We start from the raw sequence: 22,198 nt of genomic DNA on the forward strand, positions 1-22,198 counted from the left end.
GTGGGAAGACTATTGGAATTATGAACAAACTTGACCATACATAGAAATTATGTAAACACTGAGAACAGACTTTATTAAAATATACTGACCTTTGTATAAAGAAACCTAGACCATACATGCATCTGTCTCCACTATTTTCTAACTATTCTTTGTTTCATGTACCAGCCAGGCTTTTATTGCTTGCTTTTGGTTACCACATGGTATATCAGTTTGAATGATAAAACTTATTTGGATATTTTCTACTACTTTAGTAGTCTTGGTGGCAGTCATTGAGTACAGAGCTTAAAATAAATTATACTTCTGTGCATTCTATTCTGTATCCTACTATCTTTTGGGGGGCTTAGGGAGTATTTAAAGGAAAGAATAGAAGGTCAATTATGAAAAAGGCAGCTAAAAAAAAAAACGCTACCCAAACTACATAAAGGGTAGGTAAAAGATTGTTGCACATATACAGTCATATTTCTTTTACTTTTTATTGACAATTGAGAGGACCACATTGCTTATTTAAAATATGGTCATGTACCATTGGAAAATATCATGAGTTAAAAAGTTCCTAGGGGCTTTACTTACGTCTTCACTTTTTCTTTAGCTCATATTTATGAAGTTTTTTGTGTGTCTAATAAATTACAGAGGTCATTAAATCAAAAGAAGATGATTACTATTTTCCTCATATTGCTGTTGATAGAAAAATAATGGTTGAGAGAGGAACTTCAATGAGAACAAAGATAGATATTGTCAAGTTTAAAAGGTGTTAAGTGCTCATAGATAGAGTGAAACAGATTCAGGTTGAGATGACCTCAGTTAGTGAAAGCAGTAGATTAGAGATAAAAATTACCCAAGGAACAACTCTGGAAGTGATACAGTGAGCATTGTGACTTTGAGTGTACTCTTTCAGAAGTATGTTAAACAAAATGAAAGAAGCTACCTAGTGTTTGGAACTCATTTGCAAACAATTTTGTAAACTCCATCGGTTCAGTGTGCAAAGTGTACTGTAGTAAATATATACGAGTAGATTGTGGAAGTGCACCCATCTCTTCTGTCAAACTAATCAAAGTGACACAGTCTGTTCTCACAATTGCACAGAGTAGTTCATGTTAGTTCATACAGAGTCATGATTTCTGCAATGGAAATGCCAGGCCAGCCATGGTTGTGGAGATTTCCAAGAAGTCTCAATTGATTTTGTGCAGCTTGTCACCATGATCCCAGAATGAACTTCCTAGGACTCAAAAAAAATTTTTCAATAATTTTATTCAAAACAACTGTTTGCCTGATTTCTCATAACTAAACTCATCTTCACTTAATAGTCATTAATTTTCAGCTCTAGATCACACAGTTCTTTGTATCTAGTATCTCCAGGGCAAAAGGATGTAGAGGAAATTGACAAAAGTTTTCACTTTTATTGAACATTTGCATAAAGAAACGTAGAATTAGTATTTTAAAGAATGAATGAATACAATAAAATTTGTAAAAATTTAATGTTAGAATAAAACATTTTTCCTTTTGCTTTTTAATTTGTTATGTTCTTCACCTTTTTCTGTCTTACTGATAAATACCTCTGAGAACTTAGTAGGATCTTCCACTGTGTTTCTCTGGGCAAACTTCCTTGAAGCTTAAAAACTTGTTGTTAATCATAAATAAGAAAAAATGAGTAAAATAATGAGATAAAATGAGAGAAGTAAAAAAAATTAATGTTTCTGAGTGAAGCTGTGAAAGCAATAAAACATATACTTCGAATCCTAAATATAACAACAGTTTTATGTTGTTTGCTTTTTTTCAGCTTTCGTTTGTTCTTTTAAAAACAGTTCTGTAAAAGGTTAAACCCCAACTTTTTTAAAAGTGTGATTATCTAATGTGACCTTCTCACTTTTGAAGCTGCTGTTTGTGAATGAAGTTATAAATGAAAGGTGAACCACTGTTATGGAGATCTGTGTCAACCCCATCAGTGTGAAATGGGAAAGTATCAGTTATATCATCTACAGACTTGGCTGATCTACAACAATTTCAAGCAATTAGAAAGATCTGATCAATTTTGCTTCCAGAGATTTTTTTTTTTTTGGTCTCTCTGTGATATCCAGATGCTCAGTGTTGCCTCCTGTGTGATCTCAGACTATGATGAACTCCCTCAGAAAAGGCTGGAATGCTGTTCTAAGGGTGCTGAGCCAACTACACTGTATAGAAGAATTTGATTTGTACCGTGTGTGCCGCCCCTACCACGCAGGAATCACAGGGGGGTTATTAGTCTTAATATTGCAAAGACCTGTGGAAGTAAGTATATTAATGAGGCACAGTTACCTAGAAAATTTGTGTATCATGAGTGCTTCCATATCACTGTATTAGTTGTTCTGTACTGTTATACTTCAGGGATCTAAATATCTATGTCTTCTTTCTCTTGTACTGAGCCATTAGATTGTGTTTAGCAACAGGACAGTGTATGAGTGGAAATGTTTGTGTGCTGTCTCAGTTCCTGAATAAACATTTAGAATTTTTGACCGATCAAGCATAGACCTAGTGAGTCATTTTAGGGTTATTTAGGATCTAAAATAAATAAATTATTCTTTGAAATATTATACTTGTCTGCTCCAAAATTATTCTAGATGCTTAGATATATGAAAGGTATATTAAAATCAGTGTTGGTGGTTTCAGTCAATAATTTAGTTGAATTCTGGACAAGTTGTAAAAATCTTTTCTATGATAGACAAGTTTTCAAAAATTCACTGATTACTTCACAGTGCTATTTTTGCAAATTGTCATTATATTTCTTTCTGGAAATATCAGCTATGGCTTTTTATATGACATGCCTTTAGACTGAGAGGTGTAATTCTTTCCTTCACCTGACTTCTATAATGTATTATGCCATTAAGACACAATGAAGCATCTTTTAGTGGTCCATTAACACAGGAGTTGGTTGCGTTATGTGGAGAGAAAGGATATCTTCCAGGAGTCTAACTAGTCAAAAAGAAGTTTTAAAAATTGGTATCAAAAGTCAGACTATATGCTATGTGTTTTTCCTGTTCTATGACTTTTAAAATATTGGGCTTTCATACTTTTCTGTGTATTGTTGCTGATACAGCCTTTGGCAGAGAACTTGAAAAAAACTACCTTTAAAATTAAACCTGTAGTTAGGAGTTTATTTGTAATACAAAAGCAGAAGAAAAGAAGCTCTCAAAATTATACCATGGACAACTGTGCCAACGGGCTCATAGACTAGGACTTCATAATTTAACAAATCTTTTCCCTCACTGTTTACAGTGAGGGATTATGCTTTTGGGGAGATAAAAGTGTGCAACCAGATGGTGGAGATGCTAAAAAGGATATTTTAAAATTGAACAAAATAGTTTACATGATAAATGGGTCCACTTGGATCAAATAGATGGATCAGTGCAGGCACAGAATAGGTAAGATAGCTTATAAAAATTTTCTTTCTGTCATGCAGTTTTATTGGACTGGGTATCATGTGGAAGAGAGCCCAACTTGCCCTTCAATAGCAGTCATTGCTAAATACTCACACGAAACAAATCAATTCCATGTCCATCAAGGATGTGAAGCATTTCCCAGAGTGGGAAATTAAAAAATAAAAAACATTGAAGATAAAGATGTGAGGAAAACTCTGACCTTATTCAAGCCTAATTGTTGTGTCTGAAAAGCTGGGTAAAGAGGAAGACATACTGAATAAATTAAAAACATAAAGATTAAACATATGTATTTCTATATGAAGCAAAATTTGAGTTGCGTACAGGAAATTGCTGTACAAAATGCAATCAAATGTTATCCATAGGTGGTATCTCTGTCAGAAATAACTAAGACACACACTTATTTTTATTCAGATTCTCTTTAAACTGCGTTGTTTAACTTTAGCATTTACTTTTAGAATAATATCTTATATTTCAATAGATAAATAGGAGTCAAAGCCTCTCTCTATATGGAATTAGAACTGACGCTGCAGAAACAATCAGTAATTGCAGACCTTTGTAATGTTTCTTCATTATTCTGATAAAAAAGAATTCCATGTTCTTGTGTAAATTTTCATGCACTTCATTATCCGTGGCAAGATGCTCTGTGAGCTTCTCAATGACGTTTTACATGTACATATCAGGTATATTTAGATCTTCTATGTGTTTGATGCAGTACTAGGCTGCCTTTCTAGGCATAACCATAGAGTGATCCAAGTCCAAAGCAGGAGTAGGAACTCTCTCCCTGAGTTTGTCAGAATCACACTCTTAGGCGACACTGGAATCTCAGGAACAAAATTAGTCATCTGGCTTGCAGTACGTTACTCTGTCCTTTGAGCCATTTCCTTTACAATATCTTGGGCTCCAGTAACGTCCATGGCAATAAGACACTGTATTAACTAAATATCTTGTCTGTTTTGTTCTTCATCTTGGATGTGTATGGCATAGTTTCTGAAGTATGTTTGAAAAATATCTATAATCTGAATATTTAGGACAAAACAATTTAAATCTGGATGTGTTTGATGCAGTAAAAAGAACTAGTGTTTATTCTTGGAAAAATATGAAGATAAAACCAGTTAAAAATGTGCTTGTTTAGTTAGGGTTGGGGTCTATATTTTCTGATGAACAAAAAATGCATTGTCTGTGAAATTTAGCTTAACTGGTAATAAAAAGATGGTTAGGTGGTGTCTTTGCCCTTTCCCTTCCTTTCCTCCTTTCCCCTCTTGCCCATCACTCCTTTATCCTACTTTTATGCCCCTTCTATCTTTCTTATTTCCTTTCCTCCCCCTTTTTACCCCTGCCTTTTCCTCCTTATCCCCTTCCCCCTTCTCTTTTTCTCTCTCTCTCTCTCTGCTTTTTTTCTATAAACATGAAAAATTCTCCGTCTCTTCCCATGTCTGAGCAAGATAAATGAACTAATTTAAAATATTTTCCATGCCTCATCTGTCCACTCCACAAGCTGTCAATGAGCTTGGATTGGGAGCTTTCATGCCAATAGTCCACAGTGAGCAGTTGTATTATTTTGCAATAAGAATGTTGTTTCCATGGCAAACTTGGAACGCTTTAAAACTGTGCTGACATCCACATACTTTTGGGTTTATGCAAGAAGAATGATACTATATGGGATTTTTTTAAGCAAAAGGTCATTTACGTACCTGCCCACAATAAAGACATCGTATTGTTCTATTTTTTTTTAAATCTTTTGTGGAAAGCAACAGCAAGAAGAAAAGATGGAGGGAAAGAGCAACTCATATTAAACATATTATAATTCCAGTTTTTGCTTCTGCATTTTTTGCCAATAACCAGTTCAATCAGTATATTATATATTATATTATATTGTTAATATACTTAATATATAATATATTGTTAATATACTTAATATATAATATATTGTTAATATACTTAATGTAATAATATTATATTATATTATTACATTATATTAAGTATATTAGCAACTAATATATTTCAGAATAAAAGGAGCAACGATATGTCATTTTATAATGGCTAAATACTCCAAGACAAGGCTCACCCTCTTCTGCAGCAGGATCTGATTATTCTAAATGTTTACTTAGTGAAGTTAGTACAGGATTTAGAAATGAAGGAGGCATTTAGAAATAGCTTTCTGTTTCTCAGATAGTAAAACTGATTAATTTTAGATTGTGGATTTTTTTAAACTTCTTATACATAATATTGTCTTAAAGAATGTCACACATTTTCTGTACTGCCTTATCACTTTTGTCTGTTCAAATGACACTATTTTTCTGGTTAGGTATAATGTTAGCATCAACTCTGCTGAAAAATAGATTTTGATTTTTGGCTGAAAGCTTCAGAAATAATCTTTTCTTGGTAAGCTATAAAGTCCTTCAGGCTTTTCAGAAATGAAAAATAAACTTTCTGTGATACAGAGAATGTTAAACATATGTGTGCCTTGACTCCTTCGCAAACAACCAGCATAAAAAACCCCCATGCAAACAAACAAAAATACCCCATATAGTTCTAGTGTGAAATAGCCCTCTGTTTTAAGTTTTGACTTATTTGGTTTTTCATGTGCTATTGTTAGCACGTGGAAATGTCGTGGCACATTTGCTGGATTTACTGTAGAGATGCCAGGTATTTCCTGGCCACTAACATAACCACACTAAATGTTTTTACTTACCCTAGTTTTCTAGTAGTGCTTTCTGTCCACAGTAGTTTCCCTTCAACAGAGAACAACTTGACAAGCAGCTGTGCCCTCATTCAGTGTACTTCACAAACACAATATTTTCCTTCCCAGGGGCAAAGTGCATTCACCTACATAATTGGCCGTGACCTCTTCTTGCCCAGAGGACATACACTAAAATAAATTCCCATCTTCTAATCTTTTAAGACACAAAGCAGCACATCACTGTCGTGCTAGTAGGTAGATGAAATTTTGATATTTGTGCTTTTATTGTCATCAGAGGTTTCTGTTTGAGCTTGACAAGATTCTTGTTTCTGAGCATTTAAACTTGCATGTCTTAATTTCTATATGATTGCCTCTTTAGTAATTTTGTTTTCTTTGGAATGTGTATGGAAATACCTTTTTAGTTCATGGGTATCACCTTACTGACTAGCCATTCTCAGAAGGATAGCTTATTAGATCAGAGATGGTGATACCTTTATTTCGATAAAGAGTGACTTTGCATTTTTCCATTTCAGTAAATTGTTTGCAGGATATTGCTAAGAATATAATGCTTTCAATGCTGTATCTCAGTGTTCTAATTTTAAGTGCTCTCTTAAAATGGTAACTTCTCTCTGTGTGTTTGTATGTGTTCGTGTAAAGTACAGTTAAGCAATTATTATAAAATAAACTATGTAGAAACAGTGCTGATCTCTGTACTAAGTATAAATAGTGCTATTACTCAAAGCAGTAGTTTGCATTAAATGACAACTAATGAAGAACTGGAGCTTGAAATGGCCCCCCAGTCTCTTAAAGTTCTTTGTTCATTGTCAGTTAAAGGCTTTTCTGAGTTGGCAAATTCTAGATATCTTCTCTAACTATTTTGTTCTATTTTATGGGGGATCTGTCTCTTTTGAGATCTGAATAATACGAAGTCTGGCACTTGAATTTACCTTGATAGGCTTTGTGGAAAAACCAGTGGGAATCATGGTGGAGAAGTTGAACATGAATCAGCACTATGCCCTTGCAGCAAAGAGGATGAACTGCATTCAGGGCATGATTTGCAATACTGTAGCCATCAGGCTCAGAGTATTAATCTATCCTTCCCTTTTATTTGACTTTTGTAGGACTGCACTTGGTCTCCCTGTTACTGACATATGGCAGCAAGCCCAATGAAAGGTCACTGAGATGGTCAGGTCTGGAGCACAAGACTTGTACAGAGGATCTGAGTAAACTAATTATTTTTAACCTGGTAAAGAGACACCTTTTTTCAGAGATCTTACTGCTATTTATACCTAGGTAGTCAGAGGATACAACGAAGATGGAGATGGTTGTTTGGGGGAGGTGTGTGGTGGTAACTTGAGAGGCAAAGAACAGAAATCGGAGCATTCCAATGTTGTGAAAGAAAAGGATTTTTTTCCTATGAAAAGTGATGGTCGAATGCTTGAACAGATGCCCAGCAAAGTTGAGGGGGTATTTGGAGATATTCAAAACTCAGTTGCATGGGCCTTGTGCAAACTGATCTAGGTCTGCTTTGTCGAGGTGTTGGACTACATGAGCTCTAGAGGTTCCCTCCAATCTCTGTTATTTTCCAGAGTAGTTTAGCTCTCATTTTACACAGTTGTTTGGTCTCTGTGTTACATACTGGGGTTTGTGACCAGATGACTGGAGTGCAGAAAAGAATCTGAAGTTGACCATTGCCTTTAATTTCCAGTAAGTCCTATAGGAATCGGTTGGAAAGAGTGCAGTTACAATATAATACTGGGATGCCTGGAGGCTGCAGCAGTGAGGCAGTGAATTGATGCCTCATCACATTTTCAGCATAAGTGGTATTTCACAGCTTGTCAGTTATTTTAGCCTGTGTGTAAATGGCAAATCTATTCAAAGTGGTCTATGCAAATATGAAGCAAAGTTTTAATAAAAATGCTTTCTTCCTGGAGAATAAAGAAAAGGAGATTCTTTCCAACCTTCTGTATTAATCTTCCTGAAATTTTGCCCTTCCAATACTAGCATCAATCATTTCTTGTTCATTTCAGAATGCTTGAAAAATGCACTGAATACAGACACAATGCGTCTTAAAAAATCCCCTTTTAAGCCTGTGTGTTTAATTGTTTACATAGTAAAATGTGGAGGCTAAAAGATGACAATTATGGGGAAAAAAACCCCACGAAAAAACACCCACATAATTCCAAAGCTATAGGGGAAGAAACATTGTCTGGGAAAAAGCTTTGTTTTGTCCTCTAATAAAAATGCATTAAAAATATATATATGTATGACTGTGTAAAAACTATAGTTGAGCTAAAATCCTGAGAGTTTCCTTGTAAAATGAGGGGTCATGGTCACATTTCAGAAAGCAGGTGAATATGAAGTGGGCAAAAGAATAGTTAGGACAACTAAATTCTCAGTGTCACCTGGTGTATATTAATCTGGAAGAACGAAGGGGTTGTTCTTTTGTTCAGTGGCTGTGTGCTAGCCGAATATTCACTATGTGTGTAGTGTTTCTTCTTTTTAAAGGAGATGTTGGTGATTGAGTGTTTTCCTTTTAGTATTTGTTGATAATAAGACTGAGGAGATAGTAGAGATATGTTTATATGGTATTTTTATCAGTAGATCTCTAGGGTAGAATTACAGACATCTCAAGTACTTTCTGGGTATCTCCGACAGCATAGAATGCTAATGGTACTGCTGTAGCTGGACAAAAGAGTAGGGACTTAACTGCTGTGCTTAGTATTGAAATGTGATTACAAATGTTGAGGAATTCAAAAATACTGATAATAAATACACAGCAGTTTATTTCCCCACATATGACAGTCATAGGTACTGTTGTGGTGAGTACCACTGTGCGGACAACAGCTCTAACAAGGTCTTTTACTTACTTTTTGGCTCCCAACACTTACATTTACCAGTTTAGGAGACTGCATAGTGTATCACAGCAATACAAACCTTTTCAGGCACTTTTGAAATAAGTACTTCTTCACCAAGTGTTTTGTTTTCTTTGGTTCTTTTTCTTTCCTTTTCAACCCACAGTGTAATGACTCATTACAATCACACATTCTATGCTTCAGAAGGAACAAGGTTTTTCTTAACTCTGCACTATATGTTTGTCTTTCCTATGAATTAAAAAGCTATTGGTACCTTAGCAGTTTGACTGAAATAATAGTTGTATACTGTATTTATATATGATTTTGGCAAGTTCTGGTTGTCTTTTATCAGCTCTTAAAATTATATATTAATATGTGTATTTGGCACAATTTCAGTATCTTTTCGTGTCTAATTCAAAATTAAGTAATGACTTGCAAGTTTACTCACTGATAGTAGACCCAAAACTACGTTATTGCAGAGTTATCACAATATAAGATTACTGTTTTTAATTGCTACTGATGTGTAAGTGTTATGTTTACTTCTCTGCTGGAATTTACAATAGGATTTCCCCTACATCTAGATAATGTCTGCCATCTTTATATTGCCATAGCCCCATGCAATAGGCAGACTTACTGAGTAGCAGGAAATTACAAATTGTTTTCTACAAGCACTGAATTTTTTTTCCCCTGAGGTACTAGTTGTTATGTTTGAAATACCAGAAAAATAGTCTCTTGATACTTTGTCTAACACCACTCCTGTTAATTTTATGTAATTGACTGAACATACAGAACAATGAAGTAGAATAGATCATCTAACAAACTCTTTTTTCACATGTTCTGATTCTAAACTCTGTCACTTTCATAGCTCAAACACTCATCTTGGTTTAGATTAATCAGGAATAAAAGGAAACATGAAATGTAAAAAAAATAATGAGCTTGTTTCCATAGAAACGTACTATGTGCTCTGCCAAAATTAAGTGCTGACTTTGTATTCTGAAAGAATGTGCAGACAACAAGCGCTCACTGATCTGCAGATAATGTGTCAAATGTCTTCATAGTATGTACATCTTCTGATTGCATTGTGCATCGTTAACGGATCTTTGTGCCAGTACCTTGCTACCCACTCTTGCAGTACAACTGGACTGTAATCTTTTCTCACTTCTAATCCATGTTATGGCTTTGGAATGGAGAAGGAAAAGATTAGATTCTCTGTGCGTTTTATACTGGATGTCTCAGGTTATAACAGTTGATAAGCTGGTGAAGCTCCTTCTGTCAATATTCTCTGTAAAATCTTTGCTCTGTTAAAAGTTATGGGTATTTTACTATTGGTTACAGTAGGACTGACATTTCCTATCTATAGTGTAATCACACATAACAGCAATATTGCTTGTCTGGTAATATAAATTCTGAAGTAAAGCAGATTCATTATGAAATGCAGAGATGCTAAAGGAGATCTTACAGAAAAAAAATTACCAATGATTTGTCATTAATTTCCTAATCTTTACAATGGTATCTCTTAGTGTTTATTTCCAACGATACCTATAAAGCAAAAAAATGACAAATATATAAATGAGGATGAGAATATACAAATCAGTTACTGACTAGTATTTAATAACCATCTGCAGCAGCAGCTGCAGCAGAACTTTTACAAGATGATTTTTAGTAATATCTGGAAATTTAATAATTTTAGAGATTCTCTTGAAAGAGCTACTTTTTGTAGAATTTAATGCTTTACTACAGTGAACTTCTTCACATAAGCAGAAGTGTCAAGGCATAGAAATAATTTTGGGGGAAATCAGTACTCCAGATTGTTTACCAAAATCTAGCCCTGGCATATTGCTGCAACCTCAGCTTGTGCTTATTTTCATAAATCCTTACATCCAAAAGCACTGCTACTGTGATTGATTCATCATCCTTTTAGGGACTTGAATTTTATTTGTAAATATCACTCTTTTGGAGGGAAGCAATATTAAATTCTTTAAATAAGGATGCATAAAAATTATGATGAAAGCTATCAGTGGGCTTTCTTCTGTAAAATACTGGCATCCGTTTTCCTCAGACTGGTTCTTTAAAATCCATTCTGTTTATAGATTTGCAAACTATTAATATTAAAGAACTATTCCATGATTACGAAATCCATTTGCAGCAGAATATTTTGGGGGGGGGGGGGCAAAAAGAGGTCATTTCACAATCTAGAAAATTGCAGTACATTGTTCTGTCCTATATTCTTAATCTCCAGTTATATAAACAGTTTTATTTATTCTCCAATTCATTTCGCGTCTGGGTCTCTGATTAAGATTGATCCTTAGCTACCTTCCCCTTGGTCTCTGCTTTGCACTAATATCTAGCAATCATTTTGTCAAAATGACATTCTTCCTAGCCATCTAGAATGTTGAATTTGCTTTAGCTGATAGGAACAGCTGTTGTTTCAAGCTAATGGAAAACTGTCAGTTGGGCATTGAATTAGCATTATTGTATTTCAGAAAATGTGTTCATGGTATGTCAGGTTTGTTCGTTTCCCAAGTAGCAAGCTTACATGCCTAAATACAAGGTTCATCCAGTCAGGGAGGTGTTTAGACTCTATCTTTTGCAGGAATAGTTCAGGATTTGTTCCATTCTATACTATCCCTTCATTTTACAAACGTAGGAAAGTCAGACTTCAGAGAAGAGTTGGAGGGAGAGTGGAACCTCAGTCTTCAAAACAAGTTGTTCTCTCTCTTCTCTAGTAATTCTGATTCCTTTTTTTCTTTTGGTCACTTTCAGTGGGGTTTTTGTTTTTGGTTTTTTTTTTTGTGGGTTTGTTTTTTTGGTTGTTTGGTTGGTTTGGTTTTGTTGGGTTTTTTTTGTTACATTTATGTCATTCTTCCCCTCCTGCTTTTTTTTTTTTTTTCATGTATCCCCATTCTATAATAAATAATATTACCATAGGGGGGGGAAAGTTGAAAAAAATAATTTAAATTCATATGTTGTAAAGCCCCAGGTGAGAGTATGAGAAATACATTATTTCTCAGAAGCTGAAGAGAGAAAGTGTTGCCACTATGGATCAGACACAGCACAGTTCAATTTACTTCTTATGGCTAATACAGAGCTTGGTACGTAGCTCAGCTAATGTTCAAAAAATGTATAGTTTGCTCTGCTTTTATTCTGTAGGTTCTGATTTTATTAATAAAATATAATAGATTAACTATTTGATGTATAATTTCAAACAGGAAGGAGCTTTTTCTCATATGTCTGAATGAGGCCATGCTGCCTGATATAGTTATGCAAGCTGTAGTTTGCTGGTACACCTGTCTTTCACATGTATTTTTCAAAATTCATTCCGAAGTTTGAGATGCATTTGGAAGGCTGAGGTACATCTGTGTCATCCCTCTTGGTGTCATACTTCTATAAAGGACACAGCATCTTACAGAAAATAGGAAACGTATTTCATTATTTGCCAACCTTGATTCTTTTCGTGCATTTTGAAAGAAGAAAGGTTTTCATAGTTTTTCTGGTATTTCCTAAGCATAGGGAGAAATAGGGTGTTTTTTCTTTTTCTGCTTGTACAGAAACTTTTTCCCCCATTCATATCCATGATCTTAATCTTTTAGATACCTGAAAAGTGTACGAGTGTAGCACAAAAGATTTAATATGTGTTTGGAGTTAACTGATGTAACAGTTACCTTCCTTGTACTTGGCAGTGAGATGGATTTATCGCATGGTTAAAACACAGGAGTTTCTTCGCTTTTGTCATGTGACCTGAAGTCTGGATTCACACATTTACATATGCCCAACCAGTATTCCTTTTATATAAGAGTAGAAACCTTAAAATATTAATATAGGAGAACAATTGTGCATATATCTAGTTGTAAGTACATATTTTTTTCTGAAGCATTACTCATGTAATGTATTGTTTTAGATTTCTGCGTCTCTCAGGTTTTTATGATACTTTAGTAACATGCAGAGGAAACTTAAAACCACATTGTAATGTTTGCATATTCGCTGTCTTGTGCAAGTGTAGCCAGTAATTTAAGGGAATCAGCATTTCCTTATGTAACATTACAATTTCTTCGGTTAGTGCTAGTTTAGCTGTTTTTTTACTTTATTTCTTTTCCCCATTCTCTACATTTTGTTTGAACTACATTTTTGGAGTGTTTTAATGAGAACACACCTGAGGTTTCTTATTTGGTAGGCTTTTTTTGATTGGTTGGGTTTTTGGTTTGGTTTGGTCTGGTTTGGCTTTTTTAATACTCATAAGTATTTCAGTCTTTCTTCTTCCACTACACTGATCGGTGAGTTTATGTATATATCCGTGTGAAAAAGCATTTAAAAAGGAGTTGTGTATTTACTTGGACTCATTGTCTAGACATGATACAAATTAGATTTCAGTTGTATTTTCTTTCTGGAATTTCTGTTTAGTTGGTTCTGAACGTGTATTTATAAAAAAACATCCTTAAGCTTCCTTGAGAACCAGTTGCTCTACTTATCTGGAAATGACCTCTTGCAGATGAGTACAAATGCACAATGAGATGGAAACATATCAGTGACGTCTCTGAAACATTTCTTTTGATGGCAAAATCATCTTTACATCTTACTAGTCTTTCAGGCCTGATGGTCCTACAGTAGAGTGAGCTGAGTTCTGGTCCTTTTAGTGAATGATAAGTAAAATTTTTCACTAAGTTCCAGATGCTAGATGCTACTCTTAAGTTCTGCTCGTGCAAAGCCACACAGGCAGTTTGCGTTCAGAGGGAAGGCAAAACCTGTAGAGTATTTCACATTCAGAATGATATGGGAACTAGAACCCTGCAAGAGCTTGACAGGGCTAGCCCTTGCAAAAAGCATTATTTGAGTCACAAACTGCGTGCCAGAAGCCATTGAAACTATGTAAATGCTGATTTATATAACAAAATTTTTGCAGGTTTTATTCGGGATATGAAAATCAATAAACAATAGAGAACAAAATTCTCCAGTAAGCTGTGAAAAACAATTGGATGTGAGTTAATAGTAAATACTTTGGATTATTAACCATGCAGTAAAAATAAATTAAAATTATTCTTACTAGTGTTCCTGGCATAGGCAGACAAGAGGGTATTTAACAAAAATCGGTGGCTAGCAAATTTAGAACAAATGGAAGTAATCACTGTTCCAGCACTATGTTTTATTGAATTAATTGTTTTTTGTCATTACATAAAATGTTTGTATTTGTAATATTTGAGATAATTTTATGATCATCAATAGTATTTGCATTTGTTACCATAATGAGAGTTTTAAAAGATAGTTCCCATATGTGATGTAAAACAGTTCTCTATAGAAGTTACTGAAGTAATTACTCTATCTACTGGTAATGTCTTTTGGTGGCAAGATACTGTTCATCTTATATTGTCTTTTTTAGCATGTTGGAGCTTATTTCCCAGACTGAGTTAACCTAGTTTATGTCCCTTCATCTTTTTTTCCTATCAGCTCCTTACTTTTGTCACTTGGCAAAAGGAAAAAAAGTCAGTCTTGATACCATTGAAGCTGTTGACATGAAACTTTGATTTCTGACATGGGGGAATACAGCGTACTGTGTCAACATTATATTCAATACACAACCAATGAAAACTGGACTAAAAAATAAGAAAGGGCGTAAGAGCAGCCTTCAGCTGTGGAATTCTGCAAAGGCTTGAGATAAAGGCAACATCTCTAGCTTAGAGGTGATCTATCCACCATAACAGGCTATCTTAGGATGTTGTAGAAACTCTTTCCTGAGCACGTTAGATTAGCCATCTCCCAAGGACTGTCTACATAAATATTTAGTCCAGCTTCAAAGTAGGGGGCTAAGTTAAATGATACATGGAAGTCCTCTTTAGCCCTACATTTCTCTTCTCTTTATTTTTGAGTCTTTCTGTTGTTTTTTGCAGAATCATATGTAGGTTTTTCGTTATACCTATTTTAGGAGGAGTAGGTTAATTTTCAAAGTATGGAATTTAAAATTTTAAATAGCTGTCTATCAGTTTTATCTCTATAGCACTGGAACATTTCAAATTTATGCAAAAAGGCAAAAGTACTATGTATTAATTATCATATTGCTAAGTTACCTTGTAATTCATAAATGTTTGTTGTTTTGCTGGGCATACTGCAAGGTATAAAATGTAGTCAGTAAATCACAAATAACTTTTTAGTCCTTGAGTTACTTGCAGAAGTGAATGGAGTTGGAGTAGTACAGTAAATATTCTGTTTATTTTGCTTCTACAGAAATGTATCTTCTGCAGACAGAGAGTTAAGAAAATCTCTGGTGCCTGCATTCAGTGTTCATATGGACACTGCACAACATCCTTCCATGTTACCTGTGCCCATGCTGCAGGAGTGCTGATGGAACCTGATGACTGGCCATTTGTTGTCTACATGACATGTTTCAGGCATAAGATCAACCACAATGTGGTAAGGAATGTGTTTCATTATTTGTTAAAAGATGGAATTTCAGAATTAAAGTAATGTTTCCAGAGAAGACGGAAGAAAGGATCCACACTATGTATTATAATAGTTCTGGCTGTCATATTTCCATACATAGCAATCTATTGCATCTTAAAAATTTTTTCTTATGCTGTTACCTGGGAGAAGTGATACCTGATATGCCTAACAGGTTTGCACTAAAGTCCTTTTTGAATATATTGTTTTGACAGCCAGAACAAATCCCTGAGTTCTCTTGTTTTGTTAACCTGAAGTGTATTATAAATACTCAGATCATAATATCTTGCAAATACTCACAGATCCAGTGAGATAATGGATATGGTGTATATGTAAGATCTTTGTTCTGCAGCCAAACACTCTTTTGAAAATACCCGATTATAATTATTCTGTCATCTGGCAAAGTAACACTGGCATGCTATGAAAATTCATGTTATGACTGCCTTTTTATTTCTATCCTGTGCTGAGGAGGAACCTTTAATTTTAGATGAGACACATGAAGAATTACTTTAATGTCTTTTATTTAAATGGTTGCTATCTCAGTTAAGAGAGAACTCTTACCGTTTATCATGGGCTTTTAAAACTATATTTTATTTCCTATCAAAGTAGAAGGTCTTAACATGGTCTTATTAAGGAAAGAGCTTGATAAGTTAGTCAAGTTGCAAATTTTTTTTCTCCTTTATGCATTAGAATTGAAAGACATAAACCCAGGTAATGTCTGTATAATATATATTGGTCTTTCTAGTGCTTGTCAGTGAATCCTTGGTCTTAATGACAAGACTACTGAAGAGTAAGATTGTGTTTTGAGTGTAGTAAAATTTAATGCCTCCCACCTAGAGTAATCAGTCTTGAGTGTTCAATCTGCAGGTTGTTCTTCGAAAGGGAGATATATTGTGTATGCCTATATAAAATTTCCGTGGAACTGTTAAATTTTTTGAATATTTTTGTTTTCCAGAATGAATGAACATGTTAAACCAGTACATTTGATATGGTTATAGTTTCTTCAAATATTTTTCAGGAAAATGAGTTTGGTTTGAAAAACAAACAAACAAACTTAAACCTCTATCTGTACAGGCAACTTAAGGTATTTCCTTGGGTTTTTTTAAAACATTATCATTAGTTCAAAATTACTGGATTAAAATCATGGCCAGTAAAAATAGGGCTGTTCTTCCAAAATGTTTTCTAATATTTGTTTGGGACAAGTCTTTATACTCAAGATAGTGGGAGTTGCATCAGTCCCATTAATTACATGTTTTCTAAGTGATTTGCTTGACCTGTATTAAGTAGTGACAAAGAAAAAAAAGCCACCAACTATGGGGAAACAGGATTTTATGTAGCTACTGTTTAAGAGCTTGTGTGAAGGACATTCAAAGTAGCTTGGAATGGGACTACTATATCCTTTCCTGAAACTTAGCACCAACATTTTTGAAAAAAATCTAGTATTATTACCTTTTTTTCCCCATGGTTCAAATAAAAATCAGGTTTGCAGAAAAGAAAGAAAAATTATGCTTTTGTGTTTTTAAGTGGGCCAAAACTTGGAAAAATCAAATGCTTTGTTAAAGAATCTTTTTCTGTAAAATTCTTAACTTACTTCTGAGACAAAGGAGGTTGCCATATGTTTTTACATGCTTGGTTTTTTACTCTGTCTTTTGAATAATTAATCTAATCACATGTTTAAGCCTTTGGAGTTTTTTCACCATTGATTTTCTTGTTATGCTTTTCTTAGCTATTAGCTATTCCTTCAAGCAGAAATTACATTGCTCTTCACCCTTAGGTATAGCAATGAACTTTTTTTTTTTGCTGTTGTTTTAGCTTCCTTCCTTAAAAGCATGGATTCTTTTTGATTAAAAGAACTCTTTCATACACAAGAAAATGAGAAAAAGAAGTTGTATGCAACTATTCTAACAGGGGAAAAAAACCAAACCAAAAATACCTTTTCAAAGCCACTCAAAAAACCTCCTGAAGGATTCATATAAGATTAGCAAAGACAACACTGAGGATCAGGGAAAGCTGGCTGGAGACAAACGTATGCTTGGAGCTGATGTTTCATTTGGAAATTATGAACAGAAGAGGCTATCTAGGCAGCCCCAGCTATGTTGAAAGACTAACGGTCTTTAGAAAGGGCAAAGACAGGGGGTGCCAAAACCCTGCTGTTGCTGCTTTTGGAGCTATTTAAAATTATCTTCTACTATTATTGGCCAGCTCTTAACCTCTCTAGCACACATGGAATGAAGGGATGCTGTCAAGGGGAAACTGTAGATTCTTTTCCTGGTGAATACCTGAGTAATGCACTGTTTGCCACTGTCTGCTAACTACTGCCAGCCCCTGAACATTTCAGAGAGATGAAGGCATGCCTTCAGAAGGGCATGTCATTCAAAAATCATGAGCTGGTGTATTTTTGAAATATCATGCATAGTTTCTGTGCCTAAATTGGAGTTCCAAGGAGTAAATGATTATACGAGAGTTATGCTCCTGTATCAAGTAAGTCTCAGACCTTTGAGGATCCTCTCCCAAAAAAGTTTCTAGGTATTTAGATATTCATTAGATACCTATTTCATGATAGTTATTATGAATTCATATATACATAGTTTATGTATTTAACAAGGGTTTTGTGTACTGCCATGCAGAAAATGAAGGAGAAAGTAATTTTGCCTCTTATTGTTTTGAAGTTTGCACACAGAAGGGGAGATTAGCTTTTTTTCTTTGTATCTGGTTGTTTTCTGTATTTCTGCCACTATCTTAGTTCATCCTTGGCTTTCATACCATTAAAGAAAATCATACTTTTTAAACCACAGCTTTCTCAATAATCTGGTTACTACCACAGCTGTTTCTTTAATCTGATAGACTCCTTTACATAACAGCTGTCCTTTCTGATCAAAAGTGACATTCTTAACATCAATAAATTCTTAAGATTTTCTGTCAGGAAATGTTTTCTGGGACATGCAATCAATTACAGAGTGCGCTTGTGAATATTTTTCTCTGAGAAATAAATCTACAATCCTACCAAGATAACATACTAAGAAATAATCTTCTCCTTGAGCTAGAATGCATTTCTTGGTTTTACCATTTTTTTAATGAGAAACGGCATTCCTTCTCTGAATATTTTATCATTAAAGGAATCTATATTGTCTCTTAAAATATTATAGTTTGCCCTCCAACTTCTCTGAAGAGTTACATCTTCTTTCAGAGAAGATTTAAGCCTTTTAATAGAACTATATCTCCTTGTGTTTCTATAATATAATACTTCAATTATTTCATATAAATAAATCAGTTAATAGTCTTTAGTTTACATCTGATCCATTCCCCTGCCCCCAACAGCTGAGTAGGCTGAAGTCAAGAATTGAAAGGTAAATGTACATGTATGTTTACATATGTTTCAAGATTGAATAAAACATGCTAATTGATATTTTATCACACTTTTAATAATACCAGTCAATTGCTATTTATGTAGTTAATTTTTCTACTTAGTCTGACTATAGACAGGTAAAATGAGGAGGAAATAATTTTATTATACATGCAAAGGTTAAATAATTTCTGAGTATGCTCAGAACATTATTTGTAGGTAAACTTGGTAAGTGCTTTAGGAACATCATTGGGTTTTACTATCTGAGGTGACCTCAACTAAATCCTCCAAATGCATATGACAGGCAGAGCTCTGGCACAGAGATTTAGTGCACTGCCTGTAGAAGTGGTACAGAATATTTGTACTTGGTATACCCTTAGTTTGCAGGAGCGGAGAGGTTTAAAAATTCTAAATCCCATAAATGAGTCCAGGAGAGAGGCTCGACAGTGACGACAGTCGTTGCAAAAATGGAAGTCTTCAAGTTTAGGGTGTGTTTTTCCTCTTCCCCTGAAGCATTCACCATACTGCTAATACTTGAAATTTTACAAAAAGAAGTGATGCTGGTTTTGGTTCTCTTCGATATTAGCGATAAAAATCCTATAGCGAGTAGCATTTTCCAGATTTTCATAAGACAATTTCAAAACTCTTATACTAACTGAAGAATGCACTGCTTTTGAAGGTTTGAAAGGCAGTGCTAGGAAATTTGGTAATTACTTTAATGTATATATTGTATAAAGCATTTTCATGCAGTTTATAAAAACATATCTAATAAGAAGTGTTTTATGCTTATATATACCACTGCATATGCCCTTTGTAGTAGCATCTTACATTAGCAGAAAAGCTCAATTGTTCAGGTATAGCCAAACTCACAATAGCTCACTTCTGCATAAACAAATGAACCTTTGTGACATATTGAATAGACAATCAAGATCAAAAGGAAGAAGTATGTGTTATTAAGATGAGAAGATAATGATTTTATTTTTCCTGGTGAAGAAGGTTGCTTTTAAAGTTGACAGGTTGTGGGGATACAATAGTTGGAAGCTGAGATGTAACAGTTGTCTGCATAATGTGAGCTTGTTGAGCAATTGCTCACTTACAAGGTTCTGTTCTTTTTACATTTATAGAATCCATCAAGCAGTTATTGATGTAGAATTTTTGCATAGTTTAACAACCCTGCCAGTCTTCAGATTGATATAACTAGCCCCAGGGGGAATTACAATTGAGAAATGAAAAAAAAATAATATTACTGATATACTATGTAAATACATGATGAAGGGTGGTCAGTGCCGTTGAAGTTTTAAAGCAGAAGTTCTGCATAGTATGGGTTAAGAAGTTTCTCCAATACACTGGTGTAGAAAGCTCTGGCAAGAACAGGATATGCATTTAGTTATTGCGTCCCGTTTGGCAAACTATTAAGCTATTATGTAGAATCATACTGGGATCCAGTACCTCAAAATCCCATAATTTAAAACAAAAATTCAAGACCATACTCTAGGTTCATCACATCTTATGTCTTCAAAAAATTTCTACAAATTATTCTGTAAATAAATTTTACAAATATTGCTAATTTTGTATTATTGATCTAATTCAGAAAAGTTAGAAGGCATCAGCGGCAAAAATATGCTGTGATTTGGTATTCTTCAGATGTCACTTGTTTTCTAACAAAATGGAGAAACTTTTTATGTGAAAGAAATTGGGGTGATATTGATTGAATGAAACTGATTTGCATTTGCAGTTTTTATGCTGAGTGGTGAACTGTTATCAATCCTATTTTGACCCTGGTAAATTTACCTTCTCTTTTAAATTCTTTCTTTCTTCAAGAGAGCTGAAGCATCTGAGCAGACCATTAGAGTTGGACAGACAGTCATCACAAAACATAGAAATACACGATACTATAGCTGCAGAGTGGTGGGAGTGACATCTCAGCTTTTCTATGAAATAATGTTTGATGATGGCTCTTTCAGTCTGGATACTTTTCCTGAAGACATTGTAGTAAGTACTTTCTCAGATACCTATTAGTTCTGGTTTGTTTTCTTGGTTTATGGTTTTGGGGTTTTTGTTTGCTTGGGTTTTGGTTTTTTTTTTCCTGATTTTGATTGTTTTTCTTTTTTAAATTAGAGATTGAGAACCTCTTGAACTACATCTTTTGACCTTGAGGAAATGACATCTTAATATTCAGTTCATGTTTATTACTTTAACTGCTGAGAATGATTATTTTCTAATGGGCTTCCAAACCTTGGTTGTTCTAATTAGTCTTTGCCATTTGACCAAATGAATCAAAAGTAATCTTATAAAATCTTTTAATTAAATAAGAAATATGTATTTAATAAAAGATATGAGAGAGGGAATTCCATATATCCTTCTCTGTCACTAAGAGATAAATTGTAAAAATTCCTTGCAGAATAGAAAACTGCTGTAATGTGAAGAATACCTCTCAAGAATCTGTTCCAACAACTTGTTTACACCTTCTCATGTTTAGTTTGTGAGATTACATTATTCATGGTAAAAATCATCAGGGAGAAGATAGTTTATCTATGTGTAGTGTAGTTTATTACATTTTCAAAAAGCAACTGAGATTTTGATTTCCCTTATGCACTTACATAAATTACCATGTTTCTCATAACTAAGAACTACATTGTGCATTTGGCACATATGAACAAAATTTGCAGACAGTTGGGAAAGATTCTGCTTCCCTCCATGTTTACAATGAATCCATTGGATGCTAAGCTTTGTGGTGTCCGTCGGGTGCCCTTTGGCATCTTTCTCATGATATGACTCTCATCCTTTTTCACCTTCATGATCCTATGAGCGTTTTTTGGGCTGAGCTGATATTTTTTCATGTATCTTCTGGTAATAATCTCTAAGAGTTAGAACCTCCAGGGAACACTGGTATGCAAAAGTGCTGTTTGTTGTTGCAGGACCACTTTTCGCTTAGCCCTGTGTCCTGTTCTGTATGTAAAGGGGAAGAGTTTGGCATTCTCAGCGGTGCCGAAGAATGCATGCTCTGCAGCTCAAGGGGCACAATTCCCAGGAGCACTCCGTATTTTTCTCCTGTGAAAATCTCTGGACTCTTCTGTTTTCTGAACGCCTGATGTTCTCCTAGAAGTAGCATTAACTGACAGATACATCAGTGGAAATGATGCTGTTGTTCTTAAAAGTTTCTTAGTTATTGAAAAATATGATGCCTTTTGAAAATATGGTATTTGAAAGGGTACATTTCATAACAGGGATTGAGCTGTTTACCTCCCACTGGTCTGAATAGAAGTCAGTCAGTAAATCTCTCTTACATGCCTTTGAAAATTTATCCTTTAATTCACAACACTCCAAAAGGCTCCATTAATGATCAAAGACATTCTGATTTAGGATGATCAAGATATTAAGTAAATGTGGCTGTATTGTTATTACCCCTCTTTTGTTAATGCCTGCATCAAGGATCTGGTAAGGTAGAGATGAGAAACTGCTTGCTGCCCTAGTGGGGGAG

The 22,198-nt window shown here is 34.5% G+C and overlaps 1 protein-coding gene across 2 annotated transcripts in view; it reads left to right on the top strand.

The window, feature by feature from the left end:
- KDM4C (lysine demethylase 4C) overlaps positions 1-22,198 on the top strand; it is a 256,405-nt gene that overhangs the window by 210,906 nt on the left and 23,301 nt on the right. For both annotated transcript variants that reach the window (XM_064641938.1, XM_064641937.1), the window contains 2 exons: positions 15,162-15,347; positions 20,539-20,709. In XM_064641938.1, the coding sequence (XP_064498008.1) occupies positions 15,162-15,347; positions 20,539-20,709 (357 nt within the window). The remainder of the gene's footprint in view (positions 1-15,161; positions 15,348-20,538; positions 20,710-22,198) is intronic.

The sequence above is a fragment of the Pseudopipra pipra genome, chromosome Z (genome assembly GCF_036250125.1).
Source record: "Pseudopipra pipra isolate bDixPip1 chromosome Z, bDixPip1.hap1, whole genome shotgun sequence".
Taxonomy (NCBI): domain Eukaryota; kingdom Metazoa; phylum Chordata; class Aves; order Passeriformes; family Pipridae; genus Pseudopipra; species Pseudopipra pipra.